Source organism: Tiliqua scincoides, chromosome 1 (assembly GCF_035046505.1).
Source record: "Tiliqua scincoides isolate rTilSci1 chromosome 1, rTilSci1.hap2, whole genome shotgun sequence".
In the NCBI taxonomy this organism is placed as follows: Eukaryota; Metazoa; Chordata; class Lepidosauria; order Squamata; family Scincidae; genus Tiliqua; species Tiliqua scincoides.
Genome location: NC_089821.1, coordinates 191350229 through 191369541, shown reverse-complemented (window position 1 = coordinate 191369541; position 19313 = coordinate 191350229). Strand labels below are relative to the sequence as shown.

Below are 19313 nucleotides of genomic sequence, written 5' to 3'. Positions count from 1 at the left end.
CAACCCTAGTGCAAATATAGTATTATGAAGAGGCAGTTTCAGCTGACTGCGCGCTTGTGAAGGGAGGTAGGGACATGCCTCCCCTCCCCCGCCAAGTGGCCTTTTTGTTTGGCGGGCACAGCTCAAGGCCCGCAGCTGCCTTGTGGAGGGGGGGAGAGGAGACTGTGAAGAAGGCACCAGCCCACTCTGGCTCACAGTGGCTGGGGCGGAAGGTGGAAGGAAGCCGTGCCTGACTGACTGAGGCGCCAATCCTATCAGCACTTACCTGGGAGTAAGCCCCATTGACTATCATGAGGCTTACTTCTGAGTAGATGTGCCTAGGATTGGCAGTGAGTGAAAGCAGCTTGCAGGAGGAGGACTTGGGTCAGGCAGGCGGGAGCGAGCTGTGCCTGACTGAGGCAATCCTCTCCACACTTTCCTGGGAGTAAGCCCTATTGGACACAATGGGACTTACTTCTGAGTAGACATGCATAGGTTTGGCTCTGAGGTTGCATGGGATGCAGTGGTAGTGACGCACCTCCTCCTCCTTCCCTCCAGCTGCTGCCTGCCCCAAGGAGGTGCTTGGCAATCCCACCGGGGAAGCTCCCTTGCCCCAGTGCCCACAGGCGGCCATTGGTTCTCAGCAGGGGGGCTTCAGAGCTCCCCCGCACCAAGGCACCCCATGAAAGTCTCCCACAGTCCCCCCCCAGGTCTCAGGCACAACGGAAAAGAGCTGCGTCTTCTGTTGCCACCTCAACCCCCTTCTGGGCTTCACCAAGGACAGGATGCATGACCCTTCCTCTCCTTTTCATGTGCTCACAAGGCAACGCGCTGCACTGCAGCCAGGGGGGAGTGAGGAAGCCCTGCCTGAGACTCCTTTGTTCATGTGCATGCAACTTATATTTGGCTGCTGGCCAATGTGCCTGGTGGGGCACCTGTTCTAGAGTTAGAAAACTACAGAAATAGTTTTGTATGTCTGTATAAGCATTAACATATACTTTACAGTATACAACAATCACTGTTACTCCCAGTAACTGCAATCTTCTAATAAAGTTATACAGATTGGTCTTCAGCATCTGTGGGGGATCCATTCCCAGAACCTCCACAGATGCAGAAAACCACAGCTCATGAAATCCTTGGTCCAGAGGGGGATGAGGCCCCAGGCAACTGAATGGCTGTGTTTTTCTGAGCTCTTGAAAGCTCTTGGGAAAGCATGCTATTTCCTCCCAAAAAACCATGGGTCTGAGGAGATCCAATGATCTGTGATCAGGAGAGATTCGATCCTACAGATGGTGTACAGTTTCGGAGAAGAAGGGTCCAGCCAGGGTTGTTTTTCTCCAAGGGAACCCAGCCATCAATGTCAGTGTTGGTGAGGATTCATCTTGAAACTAAGCTGAAGGCCCCAGGCAGGGAAAGACTTTGGAAGAACTAAGTGAGTGTTATTCTGTTGTGTGTGACTGGCATTGATTGATTAATTGACTGCCTGATTAAGCTTTTGCCCGAGGGAAGAAGAAGGAGGGGCAGATTTTCCCCCTCTGGGAAGAGGAAAGGGGGGGCTTTCTCCATTCACTTGTTTGCTTGTGTGAGAAGAAGCTTTGGAGATTTGCCAAGCTTGTTATGAAAATATGAGATCATAACTCTAACTTTACAAATCTAAAACTCGTTGGATTACAAATTAATTGTTTTGGAATATAAACTGCTTTGGAACGCTCAGTTTCGTTTTTTCTGTGGAGATCTTGGAGTGCCTGTGGAGAGGGCTGGAGATCTGCATTTCTTTGTTTTGCAAAAGTGGTTTATTGTTTTGAATTCCTCCTGGAATGTGGTTGATATAGCAACAAATGTAAGCAATAAAATCAAAACAACAGAATAAGAAGAACAGAACACCGGGGACATCTAGTGGATTTAAAAAGGCATTGCAAGGACAAGAACAGGATTTGACAAGTAAGGAGAACGATACGCTGAGGACATCTAGTGGCATTAAAAATATTGCAAGGCTAAGGTTTATTTGACTTAAAATTTCCTAGTGTTGGTTTTTATGGGTGAACAGTTGATTTCTTGATGTTGTGATGTGATATATGGGATATATGTGGTAACAGATATTTGAGTTTTACAGGAAAGATGACATAAGAAGGAAGAAAAAGGATGACAGGAAAAGGAGCGAAAGTTAGGGGCTCTCCCGTGCTGGAGTCAAGCTTGGGAAAACTAACACAAGAGGAACCAAAAGGGAAAGATTGGAAGCAGATAATACAATATAGAAAAATTAGTGGCAATGGGACAGCAGCACACAAATCAATTTCTGCAGGTTCAAGCTAGTCTGGATGTTTTAACTACACAACTAAATGATCTCAGTGTGCAACTGAAAGTTGTTAAAGGCCAAGCAGATGAGAATACACAAAAGATTAGAAAATTAGAAGAAAAGACAACAAAAGATCAATCTAGAATACTGGAGATAGAACAGAACCAATATGATGGAGAGGCAACTTTAATGGAAATTCAGATGGAGAGTGCAGCTCAAGTGGTGCGAATACAAAATGTACCAGAACAGAAAGGGGAAGATACACGACATCTGACTGGTGATTTAATATCAGAGTGGATCAACACATCAACAGAGGAGATACTCATGGATCTGGATTCAGCGAGAAGAGTAAGCACTTTTTATCTAAGAAAACATGAACTACCAAGAGAAATCCATGTGAAATTCATCAGAACTTTTTACAGAGATAAAATATTGAAGATCTCACAGGAAAAGGAATGGATGGTGGAGGGTAGAAAAATGAAAATTCTGAGACATGTCCCATGGAGAGTGAGAAAGAAGAGAAAAGAATATGAAGAACTAGCAAAATTCTTAAGAGGAAAGCAAATACCATATAGATGGCTTCTCCCGGATGTTTTTTTCAATTCCAGTCACAGAGATAAAATATAAATTCAACAATGAAAGCAGAAAAGTTTTTGAGTACAGTGATGAAAGATGGGATGAGAAATTAAGAAACTGAGGAAGAGGAACTGAGAAGAAAAGAACTAGAAATCGTAGAAATGGAGCTGGAAGAAAAGAAATCAGATGATTCAGAGATAACTGAGGAATCAGAAAAGGAAGAAACTAGAGGGGCAAGGAGGCATTCACCAATAGCAACAAGAAGAAGACAAAAAGAGAAGGTGAATAGTAAAAAGAAACATGATGATGGGGAGGATGGAGTATTTATCAACATAAATGGCTTAAATTCACCTCAAAAATGAAAGAAAGCCTTCAATTGTAAAAGTTAAATATGGATAGGTCATAATATTACATTAGAACAATGGGAATAGATTTGGAAATATAATATAAAATTTACTAGAGTAACAAATTTTAAAGAAAATGTATATAAAATATTTTATAGATGGTACATGACACCAGTAAAACTGGTAAAAATGAATCAGAACATATCGAAAAAATTGTTGGAAGTGTAAATGTGTAGAAGGGACATTTTATCATATGTGGTGGATGTGTAAAAAAATGCAAGTATATTGGAAAATGGTAAGGAATCCAATACAAGAGATCATTGGATTTATGATACTGCTAACACCAGAGTTATTTTTGCTTATTACTACCTTAGATATTATAGATAAAGAAAATGATCTTTAGTTATTATGATATTAACTGCTGCAAGGATTTTATATGTTAGATACTGGAAAGATATTAAAATTCCAATGAAAGATGAATTAATAGAGAAAATAATGAATGTGGCGGAAATGGATAGGCTTACAGAGATTTTGGATTAATAGCGCAAACCGACACAGATAGAGAAATGGAGACCATTTTATGCTTGGTTGAAAATGAAGTTGTAGATGGATAAGATAGGGCATTTAGATGAATATATTGTATACATGTTATATTACACAGGATATGATATGATAGATAAATGATATTAAGAGGCTAAACTAGAAGAGGAACAAGATTAGAAGATGTATTGATTGATTAGATATATTGATATATGATTGCTTGCACCTTCCAATGGTGTGTTTTTGTGTGTGTGTTTTGTGCTGTGTATTGAGTTTGTGTTTGTTATGTGTTTGTTTATATTTGTTGTTTGTTTTTATTTTGGATAATAATAATAATAATAATAATAATAATAATAATAATAATAATAATAATAATAATAATAATAATAAAAAATGCTTGGTCCAATCTGTTTTCTGAGGCATGGCCTCCCAGCAACTCACAAGTCTTGGACATGAACTCTGGTTGCATCTGGGAGGTACTCTGTGGGTCCTCAGACACGGGTTCTGAATCCATGGATGTAGAGTGTAGTTATAATTAAATTATAATTATAAACACTGTAGTTATATTAGAATTATTATACTAGTATAGAGTAGCTATATACTTTAGTAACAATCCAATACTAACTAAATCCCTACATGGCAATGTTGGCATGCCGGATGCAGGCTACACTGCATCCCACAGGGGAATTTTGGCAGCTGGAGGTCTCGTTGACGTAAGGGGACATTTGTCCCTTTGCCCCAGGATAAGCCCCAGCAGCCTAAACAGGTCAACATGGGCAGGCACCAGCTCTATAGCTGGCCTATTTCTGCATTGAACCATGTCAGGGGATCAGGCCCAGGAAGGGACCAGGATAAAGCGTGTATCGGCACCCCTGATCCCATCCCTTCCCGGACCTGATCTGCCTGCTCCCACCACATCAACACCTTCCCCCACACTGTCCAACCTCCCATTTCCCTCCACTCCTGCGCTAGACCTTTTGGGTTCAGCAGACATCCCTATGGCTGTTGGCATCAATGGAAAGACTCTGGCATTCCAGCCAGCGCATCTGGAACGAACCCTTTTGCAAAGTGCTTTACCGCGCACCTGGAACGAACACCATTGCAAAGTGCTTTACCGCACTTTACGGCGCACCTGGAACAAACACCGTTGCAAAGTGCTTTACCGCACTTTACAGCGCACCTGGAATGAACACCGTTGCAAAGTGCTTTATCGCACCTGGAACGAACACTGTTGCAAAGTGCTTTATGGCGCTTTTACAACAGCACACACCAATGGAACATGCATTCCACCAGTGCAAAGGATAAGGACTGAACCATAACTTATATTTTCTGCACACGTTTTCTGTTAGCTTTGAGATTTCTCTTAAAATTCAGGTAGGGAGTGTGGTCTAAAAAAAAGTTGACTCCATACACTGCAATTCATAAGCAGAAGGCCTTGAAATGGATTATAACTTTTGACCTTCAATTTATTGAATTTTTTTTCCATTTACAGAAATTTCATTTCATTAAAAAAAAAAAAAAAACATTGTTAACCTTCAGAACAGAAGAACAAGAAATAGAACAAGAAAAAAAAAAAGACTTTTTGCAGTATTTTCAGAAACAGGCAAGTCTGACTGTTTTTTAAGAAGATTTCAGACAAAGTAATCAAATATTTTTTGACACGTTCAATTGGCCTTTCAGTCTGCATCGTTAAAATAAGTGTAAAAGGTTAGTAGGTTGCATATCAAAAATCTTTCTCCATCTGGAGCTTTTTGAATATGTACAGTACGTTTTCTTTTTCATTTAGTCCTGATGAAATAACCTCTTGCCCTTTACTTTCCTTCTATACCTCAGGCAGCTTGCAAGAGCACCAACCATTATTGAATTTTGACTACGAGCTGTAAAACAGCAAGCTGGCCTTCTAAATGTTTCCAGAAAGTAAATGTTGCCTGAAAGTCATTTAAGAGCTAATGATAGCAGATGACTTAAAATACTGTGGCCATTATTTCAGGTTGTGTATGTGTATGTGTGTTTAATGAAGACTGAATCTGTAGCACTAGTGGTTCATTTGTAATTGTGATTAAAAAGATCACTCTAAAGTTTTAATCAACAGAATCAATGAACATCAATGCGCATATGGCGCACTCTGGCTCCAGGTTCTTCTCCCTATTAAGAGAGGTTTTCTTATTTACTTTAAAAAAAATTCCTCTCTGCAATTCTTTAAAATTTAGCCACATACAAGCAACTGCACTAGTAACAAGTGTGTTTTCTATGAACATCTGCTTATAAGAGAAAAAAAGCTGTCTAAGGGCCCAATCCTATTCAGCTTTTCAGCTCTGATGCAGCTGTGCCAACAGGGCATGCATTGCATTATGTGGCAGTGGGCCTCGTCAAGGTAAGGGAATGTTTGAATGGACAGTGGCTAGTGAAAGCTCGGAAGGAAGTTCAAAATGGTTACTGGTGGGGAATTTACAGCCTAATCCTGAGCTTCCTGGCACCTGCTGAAGCAGCTGCGCCAAAGCAGCTACCGTTGTATCCAGTGGGTGCTGGGAAGCAGCTGGAGGTCTTGTCCTCTTCCCCTGGAGAAAGCCCCAAGCCCCACAATAGGGCTTCTCAAGTCTGCACTGGCTATTTTGCTGGTGTGGACTTGAGAGACTCTGTGTTGGGCCTTCTGGCCCAAAACGGAGGTCAGGATATGAGAGAGCAGAGCTTTGCTGATCCTGTTCCAGTTCACCCCCCACCCACCCTCTCCCCATCCCCCAGAGGCTGCATTGCCACCCGGCAGTCACACTGACCCCTGGTGGCAGCAGTTTGTCTTTTACCGGCACAAAGCCCAGTGCCTGACTGGCGTGGGCCCAATACCAGCACTCCGTACTTCCCAGGTGCCATATATGTGCTTTACATCAGGTTTACAGCACCCAGTGCCAGTGCTGGGGCTCAGCCACCTCAGTTTAGGATCGGACCCTTCTCTGTTCCCTGCAAAATTCTCTATGATTTTATTACTGCTGCCTGTCCCTTGTTTCTATTGGTTCCATAACACTTGACTTTAGGGCTGACATTATAGGATGGTATCCGCAGGCATCTGCTGAGGCTTGTGCGTCAACAGAGGGTCCACAGCCAAACCAATGGATCCCTCTGATTATAATTCGGCCATGGGTTCCTGTTCATCTTCCCTGTCTGAGTGAACAGTGATGGCACCTTATCCTCTTCCACTGGAACCATGTGGATAACGCCAGTGCAGCAGAAAGCGCAATGGTGACTGCAACAAGAATTACAAGGACTACTGAAAACATCTTGCCCAAGAGTCTCCAGCACTCACCAGAACTGCCTGACTTCAGATCTTTCCTTCCTTTCAGCTGAGAGACCTGGTCATTACTTATAGGTTTGCTGTCCTATCTTCTTAGTTTTTCATTCCTTTCAATGTATTCACCTCGTGCCCAGTGAATTTGGATCCAGAGTCTCTGCCAGTGACATGCAGTGAGGTCCAAGGCTGGAGAGGCACAGTGCACACAGTTGGTGATGTGATGATGTCATGCTGCAAGGCATTCAGGGGGCTACTCGGAAGCTGCAACGTAGCACGTATTCAGTCACACTGAAGGCTCAGCTCTTGCTGCTGCAGCTTGGGTCTCTTGGAGAATCAAGGAGAGTCTCTCAGAGAAACTAGAGCTTGCAGCGATGACAGCTCAGCCTCCCCTGTGATTACACAACCACTCAGAAACTGTGTGGAGTGTGTGCGCAATCACAGGGGAGCTGTGATTTAGCAAGCTTTAGTCACACCCTGTATGGGAGGCTGTTTTCATTGGAGGCAAGTGTAGCTCCAAGAGGCATGTGAAGCTATTTTAATTGGAGCAATATAGGACAGAGGAGGCCCTGGCCTCTGCATATGCTACTAGAGCTGGATATCGACCTGGCAAGTTGGGCTCTTCACTACTCACCTCCATGTCAAGGCAACTGTGCATGTAATAAAGATATGCATAGCTATCCCTGGCAATGATGTGAATGAGAAAGCCACTGCATGCACTATAACTGTGCGTGCATCAGGTCTCCCACACATTCAAAGAGCCACTTGCTGAAGAGAACAGAGTTTTAAAAAACAAAACTAAAGATTTTAAAACGTACAAGTGCTAATCATCAAAAATGTTTGCACTGGGTTTTTGTGTTGCTGAATAGCTTCTCTGTAAGTAAAGTGAATTATGTATCTTACAGCCCAGTCCTAACCTGCACTGGAACAGGTAGATTGGCCAGCCTGTGCTGTATTCAGTGCTGGTTTGGGGCTGGCTGCAGTGCAACTCAGAGAAAAGGGAATTATTTCCCTTTACCCCTTGTGTGCAGCAGCCACCCCGAAAGGTGCTACTCTGATCTGTGCCACTGAAATAGGTGGTGCATATCCAAGCAGCCCAGTGTTAAGGCTGGCTGCTAGGGAGGGGGGTTAGGGTATGGCCTAAGTGCTGGATCCTGGTCTCACCCCCCTTCTGGGCCTGGTCCGCCCACCAGCTCACCTTTCCCTGCCCTGAAACAACTTCAAAATGCCAACCCCCAGGACAGATGTGGTGCCTTTGCCAAACCTGGATCCAGAATAGTCTTGCCCTAATGTCTTGCCCTAATGAGGAGAATAAAAAGGAACTTAAATGGTGGCAAAAGAAATGTAAGAAGGTGATACTGGAGGCCAAGAGAGACTATAAGGAACTCATGGCCAGCAACATTCAGGGGAAAAATAAAATCTGCTTCAAATATGTTATAAGTAGGTAACCCACCAGAGAAGCGGTTGGCCCTCTGGATGGTGAGGGAGGGAAAGGGGAGATAAAAGGAGACTTAGAGATGGCAGAGAAATTAAATGAGTTCTTTGCATCTGTCTTCACGGCAGAAGACCTCGGGCAAATACCGCTGCCTGAACGGCCCCTCCTGACCAAGCAATTAAGTCAGATAGAGGTTAAAAGATAAGATGTTCCAGACCTAATTGATAAGTTAAAGATCAATAAGTCACTGAGCCCTGATGGCATCCACCCAAGAGTATTAAGGAATTGAAGAATGAAGTTGCTGATCTCTTGACTAAAATATGCAACTTGTCCCTCAGAACAGCCACGGTGCCAAAGGATTGGAGTATAGCAAATGTCACACTGATTTTTAAAAAGGGAATGAGGGGGGACCCGGGAAACTATAGGCCAGTCAGCCTAACATCTATACCGGGTAAGATGGTGGAATGCCTCCAAAGATTCTATCAAAGATTCTATCAAAGATAGAATCTCAAAACACATAGACGAACAAGCCTTGCTGAGAAAGAATCAGCATGGCTTCTGTAAGGGTAAGTCTTGCCTCATGAACCTTTTAGAATTCTTTGAAAACGTAAACAGGCATGTGGATGCGGGAGAACCCATAGAGATTATATATCTGGACTTTCAGAAGGCGTTTGACACAGTCCCTCACCAAAGGCTACTGAGAAAACTCCACAGTCAGGGAATTAGAGGGCAGGTCCTCTCATGGATTGGGAACTGGCTGAAGATCAAGAAACAGAGAGTGGGTGTCAATGGGCAATTTTCACAATGGAGAGAAGTGAAAAGCGGTGTGCCTCAAGGATCTGTCCTGGGACAGGTGCTTTTCAACCTCTTCATAAATGACCTGGAGACAGGATTGAGCAGTGAGGTGGCAAAGTTTGCAGACGACACCAAACGTTTCTGAGTGGTGAAGACCAGAAGTGATTGTGAGGAGCTCCAGAAGGATGTCTCCAAAGTGGCAGAATGGGCAGCAAAATGGCAGATGCGTTTCAATGTAAGTAAGTGTAAAGTCATGCACATTGGGGCAAAAGATCAAAACTTCACATCTAGGCTAATGGGTTCTGAGCTGTCTGTGACAGATCAGGAGAGAGATCTTGGGGTGGTGGTGGACAGGTCAATGAAAGTGTCGACCCAATGTGCAGCAGCAGTGAAGAAGGCCAATTCTATGCTTGGGCTCATTAGGAAAGGTATTGAGAACAAAACGACTAATATTATAATGCTGTAGTACAAATCTATGGTAAGGCCACATCTGGAGTATTGTGCCCAGTTCCGGTCGCCACATCTCAAAAAGGACATAGTGGAAATGGAAAAGGTTTAGATTAGGTTCCCACTAAGATGATTACTGGACTGGGGCACCTTCCTTATGAGGAAAGGCTATGGCATTTGGGCCTCTTTAGCCTAGAAAAGAAATGCCTGAGGGGGTACATGATTGAGATGTACAGAATTATGCATGGGAAGGATAGAGTGGATAGACAGATGCTATTTACACTCTCACATAACACCAGAACCAGGGCACATCCACTAATATTGAGTGTTGGGAGGGTTAGGACAGACAAAAGACAATATTTCTTTGCTCAGCGTTTGGTTGGTCTGTGGAACTCCTTGCCGCAGGATGTGGTGATGGCATCTGGCCTAGATGCCTTTAAAAGAGGATTGGACAAGTTTCTGGAAGAAAAATCCATTATGGGTTACAAGCCATGATGTGTATGTGCAACCTCCTGATTTTAGAAATGGGCTATGTCAGATGCAAGGGAGGGCACCAGGATGCAGATCTCTTGTTATCTGGTGTGCTCCCTGGGGCATTTGGTGGGCCGCTGTGAGATACAGGAAGCTGGACTAGATGGGCCTATGGCCTGATTCAATGGGGCTGTTCTTATGTTCTTATAGGGAGGTTGTCACGTGTTCTTGCACCACCCACCCCAACTCCCATAGTGGTGCAAACATGCTATACGGCACGTTCGCAAAACTTGGACGCCAGCGCACATTTGCGCTGGCTTAAGGACTACTTTGGATTGCGCCCTTATTCATATTCCCCTGCTATATCATCTTTATGTATATCTTGGCAAATTTTTATTTAACAGTGACCTGAAAACGTAAATAACAGGATTTGTGGTGTAATTTGAATTTTTGTTTAACTAAAATTATCAATACTGATGCATGAGTAATGATATATGCAAAGAGGAAAATAGCCATATATGTCTTTCCTGGTGCAAAATATTACATAAATGAAAAGGTGTGGGTGGGGTGGGGTGGGGAGAGATACAAAGAATATCTACATCTTCCCTCCCCCCTTTCTGAATTGGCTCGATCTGAGTGCTTTTCCTCTGTTTTTGACAAAGAAACTTATTCCAATTGTTTGTTCTTTTAATATCTATCTTTAATTTGATGGAGTTCATACAAAATAGACTGTCAAAATCCAGTATGAATGCACAGGATTTTCTCAGAAGTTCATTACCTCCAGCCTTGCATGTCAGATATTATTTGAAGCCTTGTTAACATTTCTTAGCACAGTAATGGCAGTAATCCTGAAGCTTATATCTGATGTTATGGATCAATGTTTTAACATCTACCAGGATATGACAATCAAAATGCTCCTGCTGATCTCTCTCTCTCTCTCTGTAAGTTGGCTGGGAATTGATACACAGGCTTGCTCTTAGGTTGCAATTCTATACTTACCCAGGAGAGACTTACTATTGAGTAGACATGCATAGGATTAGGTTCTTTCTAAACAGAGTCTACTTCCATATACCCCAGGGATTTAATGCAATCATTCTAGAGGCCTTTAAACCCAAAGGCCAAAATGAAAAACCTACAGCAATATTCATGTAGTGGGCATGCAGGTTCCAACATGAAAATGAAAAATGGAATGTTTAAACACAAAACATAGTAAGTTGGTATGGCAAAGATTCATTTCTGCTTTATTTGAGACTTTGGAGATTTGATCATTAGTAATTTACCATAACTGCATCAGTTGTATTTATCTTTTAGAATGGCACCAGCTGATGTACTGTTCTTATAATGACAACTAACTTTTAGGGGACTTGACAGCCTTTTAAAATTCTACTGAAAGTGACAAATTATAAAGAATTGCCAGTCATGGGAAGCACTGAAAGAGTGTATCACAGGGGTGCTCACACTTTTTTGGCTCGAGGGCTACTTTGAAACCCAGCAAGGCCCGGAGATCTACCAGAGTTTTTTTTACAATGTTTGCGCCATCATAACATATAACATTTATGTGTACAATGTATGTTGGTGTACCTTGAGCCCCACTGAGTATAACAGGACTTACTCCTGAGTAGACATGCCTAGGATTAGGCTGTGAGGCTGCAATCCTAGCCACACTTACCTGGGAGTAAGCCCCATTGAGTACAATGGGCCTTACTCCCGGCGTTTCCTCCCAGAGGCACCTGAAGGGGGGGGGGTCGGCACTCCGCGATCTACTCATTTTGCCTCGCGATCTACCGGTAGATCGCGATCCACCTATTGAGCACCCCTGTTGTATCTGATATGAATAGAACTTGTTGTGCAGTCCTAGTGCAAATTTCAAAACAAAGACAAATTTGTTTCCTATTTCCATCATCATCTAAAATAGTGTCTTGGCACATGGATTAATTTTCTTTTGGGCAACTATGCATTCCAATAATTATATAGCAAATTTGACAGATGAAAAAAGTGCAATTTGCACTCCATAAGAAAGTAAACAGCAGGTTGAATACCTGCAAATCTGTTTACTATCAAAGGAAGATAAAAATAGTTTTTCTGCAAGTGCCAAGATGTCCAGGTCTGCAGATGGTTGGCAAGCAGATCTGAAATGGAAAGATACTTTGGGGAATTTATTCCTAACTTGTTCAGAGTACTCTCTGCTAGTATTACTAATGCTGTTAGGGGATCTTTGGCTCATGACTTTCATGCAAACCTCTTATCTATAAATAAGCAGAATTTTTTATGGCCCTTTTTGTTACAGATTGCAACTATTTTTCAAGGGGAAAATAAGGTGCCAACTATTAAATAAATGCCTAGCCATCTATTTATGTTAATTTTCTGGTCAACTATTTGGTGGCCTCTAGCTTTCCTTTATCAACAGCTCTATATATGAGGGGAAAGTTGTGGCAAGCAAAATCTGGAGATATCTGAAATCTTCTGATATCAACTTTAGGCTAGATTGTGGTTATTCTGGTGCCATTAGTTGATAAGATCCTCTTACTGATGGATGCACACAGAGTTGTCACTAATGGGTGATTTTAGATCAACTGAAGACCTTTTCAGTTTTGCTGACTCACCTGTGGGTCTAGGTTGGGGTTGGTGGGACTGCACTTGTGTGGTTCCATTCTTCCCTCTCAGAGAGATCTCAGAGGATGATATTGGGCAATTGCTCATCTGGCCCATGGGCTCTCTTTCATGCGGGATTCCACAAGTTTTCATTCTGTCATCCCTCCTTTCAACATGTATGTGAGGCCACTGGGGGAAGATAACGAAACAGTTTGGGCTGCGGTGCATCAATGGATAGAAGACACACAGCCCATCTCTTTTCTTTCCGTCTCTCTCACTCCCTCTCTCTCTCCCTCTCTGTTTTTATTTTCTTTCTTTTGTTATTAAATCGGAATCAGAGTGGTGAGGCCATAGTCAATCCAGAAAAGATGGATATTGGACTGAAGATGATATGGTGGTTATGGAAGTTGCCCGAATTTTAGTAGATTCTGCTTTCAATCCCTTTTTTAAACAAGTTAGTTATTTCATTCCTGATGGTCTTGGTTGTTCCTGGAAATCCTCACTACATGACTAGTATTAGTTTTAGTATATTTTCTGATTGGAAGGTGGCAATATCTTTCCACAACTATGTTGAATAATTCTAGTTTATTTCAGAAGAACAACAGGCCTTGCTGAAATGATAGCTAGATGCATGTTCTTTTGCAGAATGATAAGTATTGGACATTGTTAAAACAATCAGTTGTCTCTTTCAAGGAATAAATTACCCCCCTCCCCAATCTGCTCACTCAAGGGGCTGAATTTTATACCCATCAAGAATTTGAGAATTTGCTTAAGCCTCTAGATTTTAAGATCTTGTGAATGCTTTCATGATTTGAAGTACTGAAAATTTTCCATGCTGGTACTGAGTTTGCCCTGCTGCTAGTTCAGAATCTCTGGGGAGTGATTTTATGAAATGTATTGAAGAAACCCCTACTAAGATGTTAAATACTACAACAGTGCCGCTACAAAGCTAAGTAAAACTATACATCAACAGACAGCCAACTCTGTAAGTGCACAAATTGGCATGTATCAAACTGTTGACTCCATTAAAAAGAATGGAAGAAGGGGGAAAATCTTACAGATGAACTCTAGCCTCCAAAAATTGCTATACAACATGACAATTGGCAAATATGTGTCTGAATTTGTGGCTCTAAGGTATAGTACTATATTTGGGGGGAAAACTATATACTGCTAATCCTCAATGGTCTTTTCCCACATATATAATATAGAACTGATATCAATAGCACAAGAAATACCTTCATAGAAGCTGTCTCTTTTGAAAACACATCTCTTTAAAACTTGTTGTTTACAACTCTGTAGGGTGTAGCAGCTAACCTGAACACACTAAAAGGAGGGATGAGCTGCATATGTACTATTGAGTGCCCTCCAATGACACTCTCATTTTTCTGACTTCAATTGTGGCATAACTTCTAAATACAGTGACCTCCATGGATGTAAGATCTCAATCCTATTCTCAGTCAATCTACACAATGAAGCACCACTGACACAGCCTCAGCCTCAGCCACATCCCACAGGCCTGCTGAAGACCAGACCACTGGGGAGAGGTAAGTAAAGAAATTTTTTTTACTTGCCTCTTCCACCCTCCCTGCTCCCCAATCAGCCTAGGCATATCTATGCCAGCTATTCTGCTGGTGTAAATCTGTTATAGGCCAAAGGGGGCATGTCAGGCCTAGAATGGGGGTGCAGGATCTTGTGGATACTGCTGCCACTGAGATCTGCCCTCAACCTTCCCCTGGCCCAGTGGTATTCAAAGGGTCCTGGCCTCTGCCCCCTTAAGGGGTGGGGGCAGCCAGGAGACAAGGGGAAGGCAGCAGCGCGAACCTGTGGATTACGCAGGAGTGAACAAGCCCAAAATTATTACCAAGTTCAAAACACTTGAAGCAAGAAAATTACTCCCCAGGCAACTGAGCAGGGAAAAGTTTATAAATTGTAAAATTTTATTTTTTCCTATTCCAGCTATCAGTGTTCCACTGTATAACACAAGGTTTGCAGGTAGGCTACTTAAATTTTCTTTCGGGCACAATCCTAACCTCTTATGTCAGTGCTTTCCAGCACTGGCATAGCGGTGCCAATGGGACATGTGCTGTATCCTGCAGTTGGGTGTCACTCACGAGGCCTCCTCAAAGTAAGGGAATGTTTTTTCCCTTACCTTGGAGCTGCATTGCCCTTATGTCAGTGCTGGAAAGCAGCAACATAAGGGGTTAGGATTGCATCCTCAGTCTAACAAATTTTGCACATTTATTTGAAAGGCTGATGAAGAATAGGTTTAATATATGAAAGGCAAAGTCCTAACCAACTTTCCAGCAACAAGGTAAGTGCAATGCAGCTCCAAGGTAAGGGAACAAATGTTCACTTAGTTTGAGGAGGCCTCTATGACTGCCACCCAACTGCAGGATGCAGCACATGCCCTATTGGCACAGCTGTGTCAGTGCGGGAAAGTTGGTTAGGATTTGTGCTGAAGTCAAATTTACTTCAGTTACTCTTGTTGTGTAACTACAGCATCACCTTTTCATATATATTGCATTTATATTTTGAAAGAACAACCCCCAGGCACATCAAATCAATGACAAGAAGCGGATTAGAAATTGTTAAATGTGGGCTTGGTTTCTGAGCTTACTAAGGGCCCAATCCTATCCAATTTTCTAGCACCAGTGCTGCTGTGCCAATGGGGTATGCACTGCTTCCTGTGATGGGAGGGCAGTCACAGTCAAGGTATGGGAACATTTGTCCCCTTACCTCGGGGTTGCACTGAGCCTGCACTGGTGCTGGAAAGTTAGATAGAATTGGATCCCCAGTCACTGAATGTGGTGTTTGCTAACAAAAGCAATTATAAAATGCACATGGCTGTGAGCTTATTGCCAAGATGGTCTTTTAGAAACAAATGTCTGCTTAATAATGTTTCTCCCAGAAAATGACATAATTATGTGTTTGCATTATAGATGATAAGGCAAGAACACAAAATAGTGGGTTTAAAAAATTGGGAAGATAAGCAGCAAGTATTCCAGTGCATTTTCTTCGATCCCATGATGTCCCTGTGCTAGGAGAAGGCACTTCTAGTTGTTGATTTCTCCCCCTACTCCAGCTGTCACCTACCATGTCCCAGAAAATGTGCTAAGAGCTGCAATGAATTAAATGCATAGATTCAACACATTTTAAAATAAGAAACGTCCATCTAAGACGTTTTGGTTGAAGGTTCATTCATTCTGTGATTATTCACTTCCTGCTCATGAAGTTCAAACTATCTATTGGCTCAGCGGATCTCTTTTTAGCTGTAGCTAATATGGAACAGCTCTTAATATTTTACAGAATTAAATAAAAAATTATTTTAAGGATGTTTGAGAAAATAAGCTATGAGAAGTAATCCTATTTATGTCACTATATACTTTTCTGTTACAAAGTACATTCTTCAATTAAACACTTTTTAGCAAGTCAAGCATATTTATATAAATAGAAAGTTGAATTTTCATCAACTGACAGGTTGTGAATTTCTAATAGCCCATGTGCATGAGCAGGACTTCTATGATATGGGGCCAGCGGGCTTGGCCTGCCAAAACACCTGTGGTGTAGCTACTTCTCCAGGTAGCAGGATAAAGTCATGTACACATACACATTGAGCTTATACAACTTTAAAGTGTTTCAAATCCCAGTAAGCATTATGTGCTTTCCTGCCCAAAGATGTTGTAGTGGGGCCCTTCCCTGAAGCAGGTGATTGGCACAGCAGAGCTAGCCTGCTGCTACACTTGTGGATACTAGTATAGTAGCGAGAACTGTATGTGTACACCAGCAGTGCCATATGTAAGGCATTCTGCTCCTTTCCTCCACACACCCTTTTTTTTTTTTGGCTCATCACTTATTAGATCAGGGGGAAGTAGGTTTGTTTTGACTATCACTTATTTCAGAATTCATTCTTTGACTGCAAGGCATTTGACAGTTTCAGATCTGGATATTCGTACAGATCTCCTAGTGAATTAAGATCCTGTTGAAATTTTTCAAAGAAACAATGCAGGAAGAATGTCATAAGTTGGTAGGTTGACTCTGATCAAGTACGGCTTGTCATTTCTTTTGAAAAGACAGGCATTAAAAGAGACATTCCACCCTACCTAAAGAAAGCTGTCACCAAAATGCAAATATCTGCACTGCTTATGTTGATGTTTGACTGCTGCCCTAAAAATGTGCATGACTTTAAGCTTTTTTTTACCCCTCCAGAACTAAATGTATACAAAGACTGAAGTACTACTACTACATTGGTTCAGCTACCACTAATTCAATACTTTTTGTTGCAAACCTGAGCTTATTTTATTTCATTTCCAATTCAAAACTGATGCATGAATGCAATTCTCTACTACATACCCTCTGTATTAGAAAAATGTCATGTTTTGTAACATGGTAGGGTCCTATCCTATTCAATTTTCCAGTGCTGGTGCAGTTGTGCCAGTGGGGTGTGCGCTGCATTCTGTGGTGGAGGGGCAGTCACTGGGGCCTTCTTGAGGTATGGGGACATGTGATCCCTTACCACTGCATTGTGGCTACACCAGAGCTGGAAAGTTGGATGGGATTGGGTCTGTAGTTGGCAAACGTCATCCTGTATCCTTACTGCACTGACAAAATAAGTCTTGGTATGTGAAAAGGTCTAGGTACAGAACAAAGCTGCAAAGGATCATAGATAGATGTTTTCGAACATGTGACACAATCAGATCAGAGAGATAAACATAAATATTCTTTGTAAGGTTAGCTAACGTGTTTTGATGTGCAAGCTTCATAAAATACACAACTGGCAAACTTAGCACTGTTTCTGAAATATCCACAAAACATTTTTTTTTTTAAAGTTCACCAATGAATGGCAGTAAACTGTGTGATCTCATGTGCTGCTATTCTTGACCTCCTCTGCACCATTGGAGCAGAAGTTGAATGAGGGTCAACTACACATTACTGGTAACACATAAGTTGGCCTACATTTTGTTTTTTGTTTTAAATAGTGGAGGGGGGGAAATGGGGAAAACCATGGCAAGATAGAGGGCTTTAGAATTGCCTCCTCTGCTGTTCAGACCCAGCTGCACCCTCCCAATATTGTATTATAAGGGGGGGAAGTGTCCATTGACTGCATTTCCATAACTTATAGTTTGGCCCTGAGAGGGAACAGTGGCAGTTCCAGACCTAGGTTACCCCTATGCAGTCATGGCCATGCTGCACTTCTGCAGAGGCTTCTGGTTGCCAGCTACAAATTGGTTCCTTGAGCTGCAAATACTGCCATTTGCAGAGAAACCTGCAGTGATATAAGCTGGTTTGAATTCATCAATCTCCATGAAACTACTAGAGGCTTCTGAGGCGATACCGAATAGCTGTGTTTGTCCTGGGCCCACCATGCACATCTTCTTCACTTGGTTCTCACTGGCCTTACATTTTCTTCACTTGGTTGCCACTGGCCTCCATTGGGTGCAAAGACTTCTGCTGCTCCCTTTTCAAGCTGCTACTAGCCAGGTGCAAGGGAGTGGCAACAGGATGCAGATATCTTATTGTCTTGCGTGCTCCCTGAGGCATCTGGTGGGCCACTGTGAGATACAGGAAGCTGGACTAGATGGGCCCTGGGCCTGATCCAGCAGGGCTCTTCTGACTTTCCACTGGTAGCAAAAATGTTAGTGTGTCAAGGTTATTGTTGTTGTCATTAGGTACACTTTCATTGTTTTCTATGTTTATTAGCCTTAATTTATACTTTTACTTTGAACTGTTGAAAAATAACTCTTATCAATTCATGTTCATATAAAGTCCAGGCTGGTTATTATCATCAAGGGATAAGTTTATAAATGCATAAGCTTGCTTCCTCGTGAGGACTGCTGCATTCATATGGTACCTAAACTACGTGACAGACAGTGGTTCCTTGTCAAGTGGAAATCTTGAGACTTGGAGGGCTCCCTGAGGTGCAGTTATTAGCACCCAAGACCATAAGAATATAATTCCTGTGTGGAACTGATGTAGTAAAATCATCTCATGGTGTATTTGGCATGTCAAAGTAAATGTAAAGAGTAACTCTTTTAGGGTTGAAATTGCCTCCACACACAGTGCTCAGCACGGGAACCTGTTTGTGTATTCTGGCATAGTATGAATAGATACCCAGCCTGTTGTTTGTCTCTATGCCACAATCAAAATTCCTGACAACAGCATGCAGTGCCATAGAGACAGATCATGTTCTGAAAGTTGATGTGTAGAGCAACCTGATATAAACTGCTTTCCACATACAGCATCTGCCCCATGGAACCAATTTCAAGCCACCTTCATATGACTATTGTATTGTGAGAAGCATCCCTTAGCTAAGAATATTTGAATGCAAATAAAGTGTAATCTCAAATGACAAACTGCTTAGGCTAAAATAGATGCCATAACACCAGAGTTGGATGTTTGAAGAAGCTGGAGGATTATTGTGGCAAATCAGAATCATATACACAACCACATGGTCCCACCACTAACCCTCTTCCAGAATGATGTACGCATCCATATGTCCCAAGTAGAGAAAAAGACAGAACAAGACACTCTGTGACAGATGTGTCTGAACAATTCAGGGGG

The 19313-nt window shown here is 42.3% G+C and overlaps 1 protein-coding gene across 2 annotated transcripts in view; it reads right to left on the bottom strand.

The window, feature by feature from the left end:
• The window catches only part of GRIK2 (glutamate ionotropic receptor kainate type subunit 2), a 326420-nt gene that overhangs the window by 5730 nt on the left and 301377 nt on the right, over positions 1-19313 (bottom strand). Inside the window, exon 15 of one of the 2 annotated variants that reach the window (XM_066612971.1) lies at positions 12767-12944. The exons of the other annotated variant lie outside the window; for it this stretch is intronic. Within the exon in view, the coding sequence (XP_066469068.1) occupies positions 12767-12944 (178 nt within the window). The remainder of the gene's footprint in view (positions 1-12766; positions 12945-19313) is intronic. 2 annotated transcript variants of the gene reach the window in all.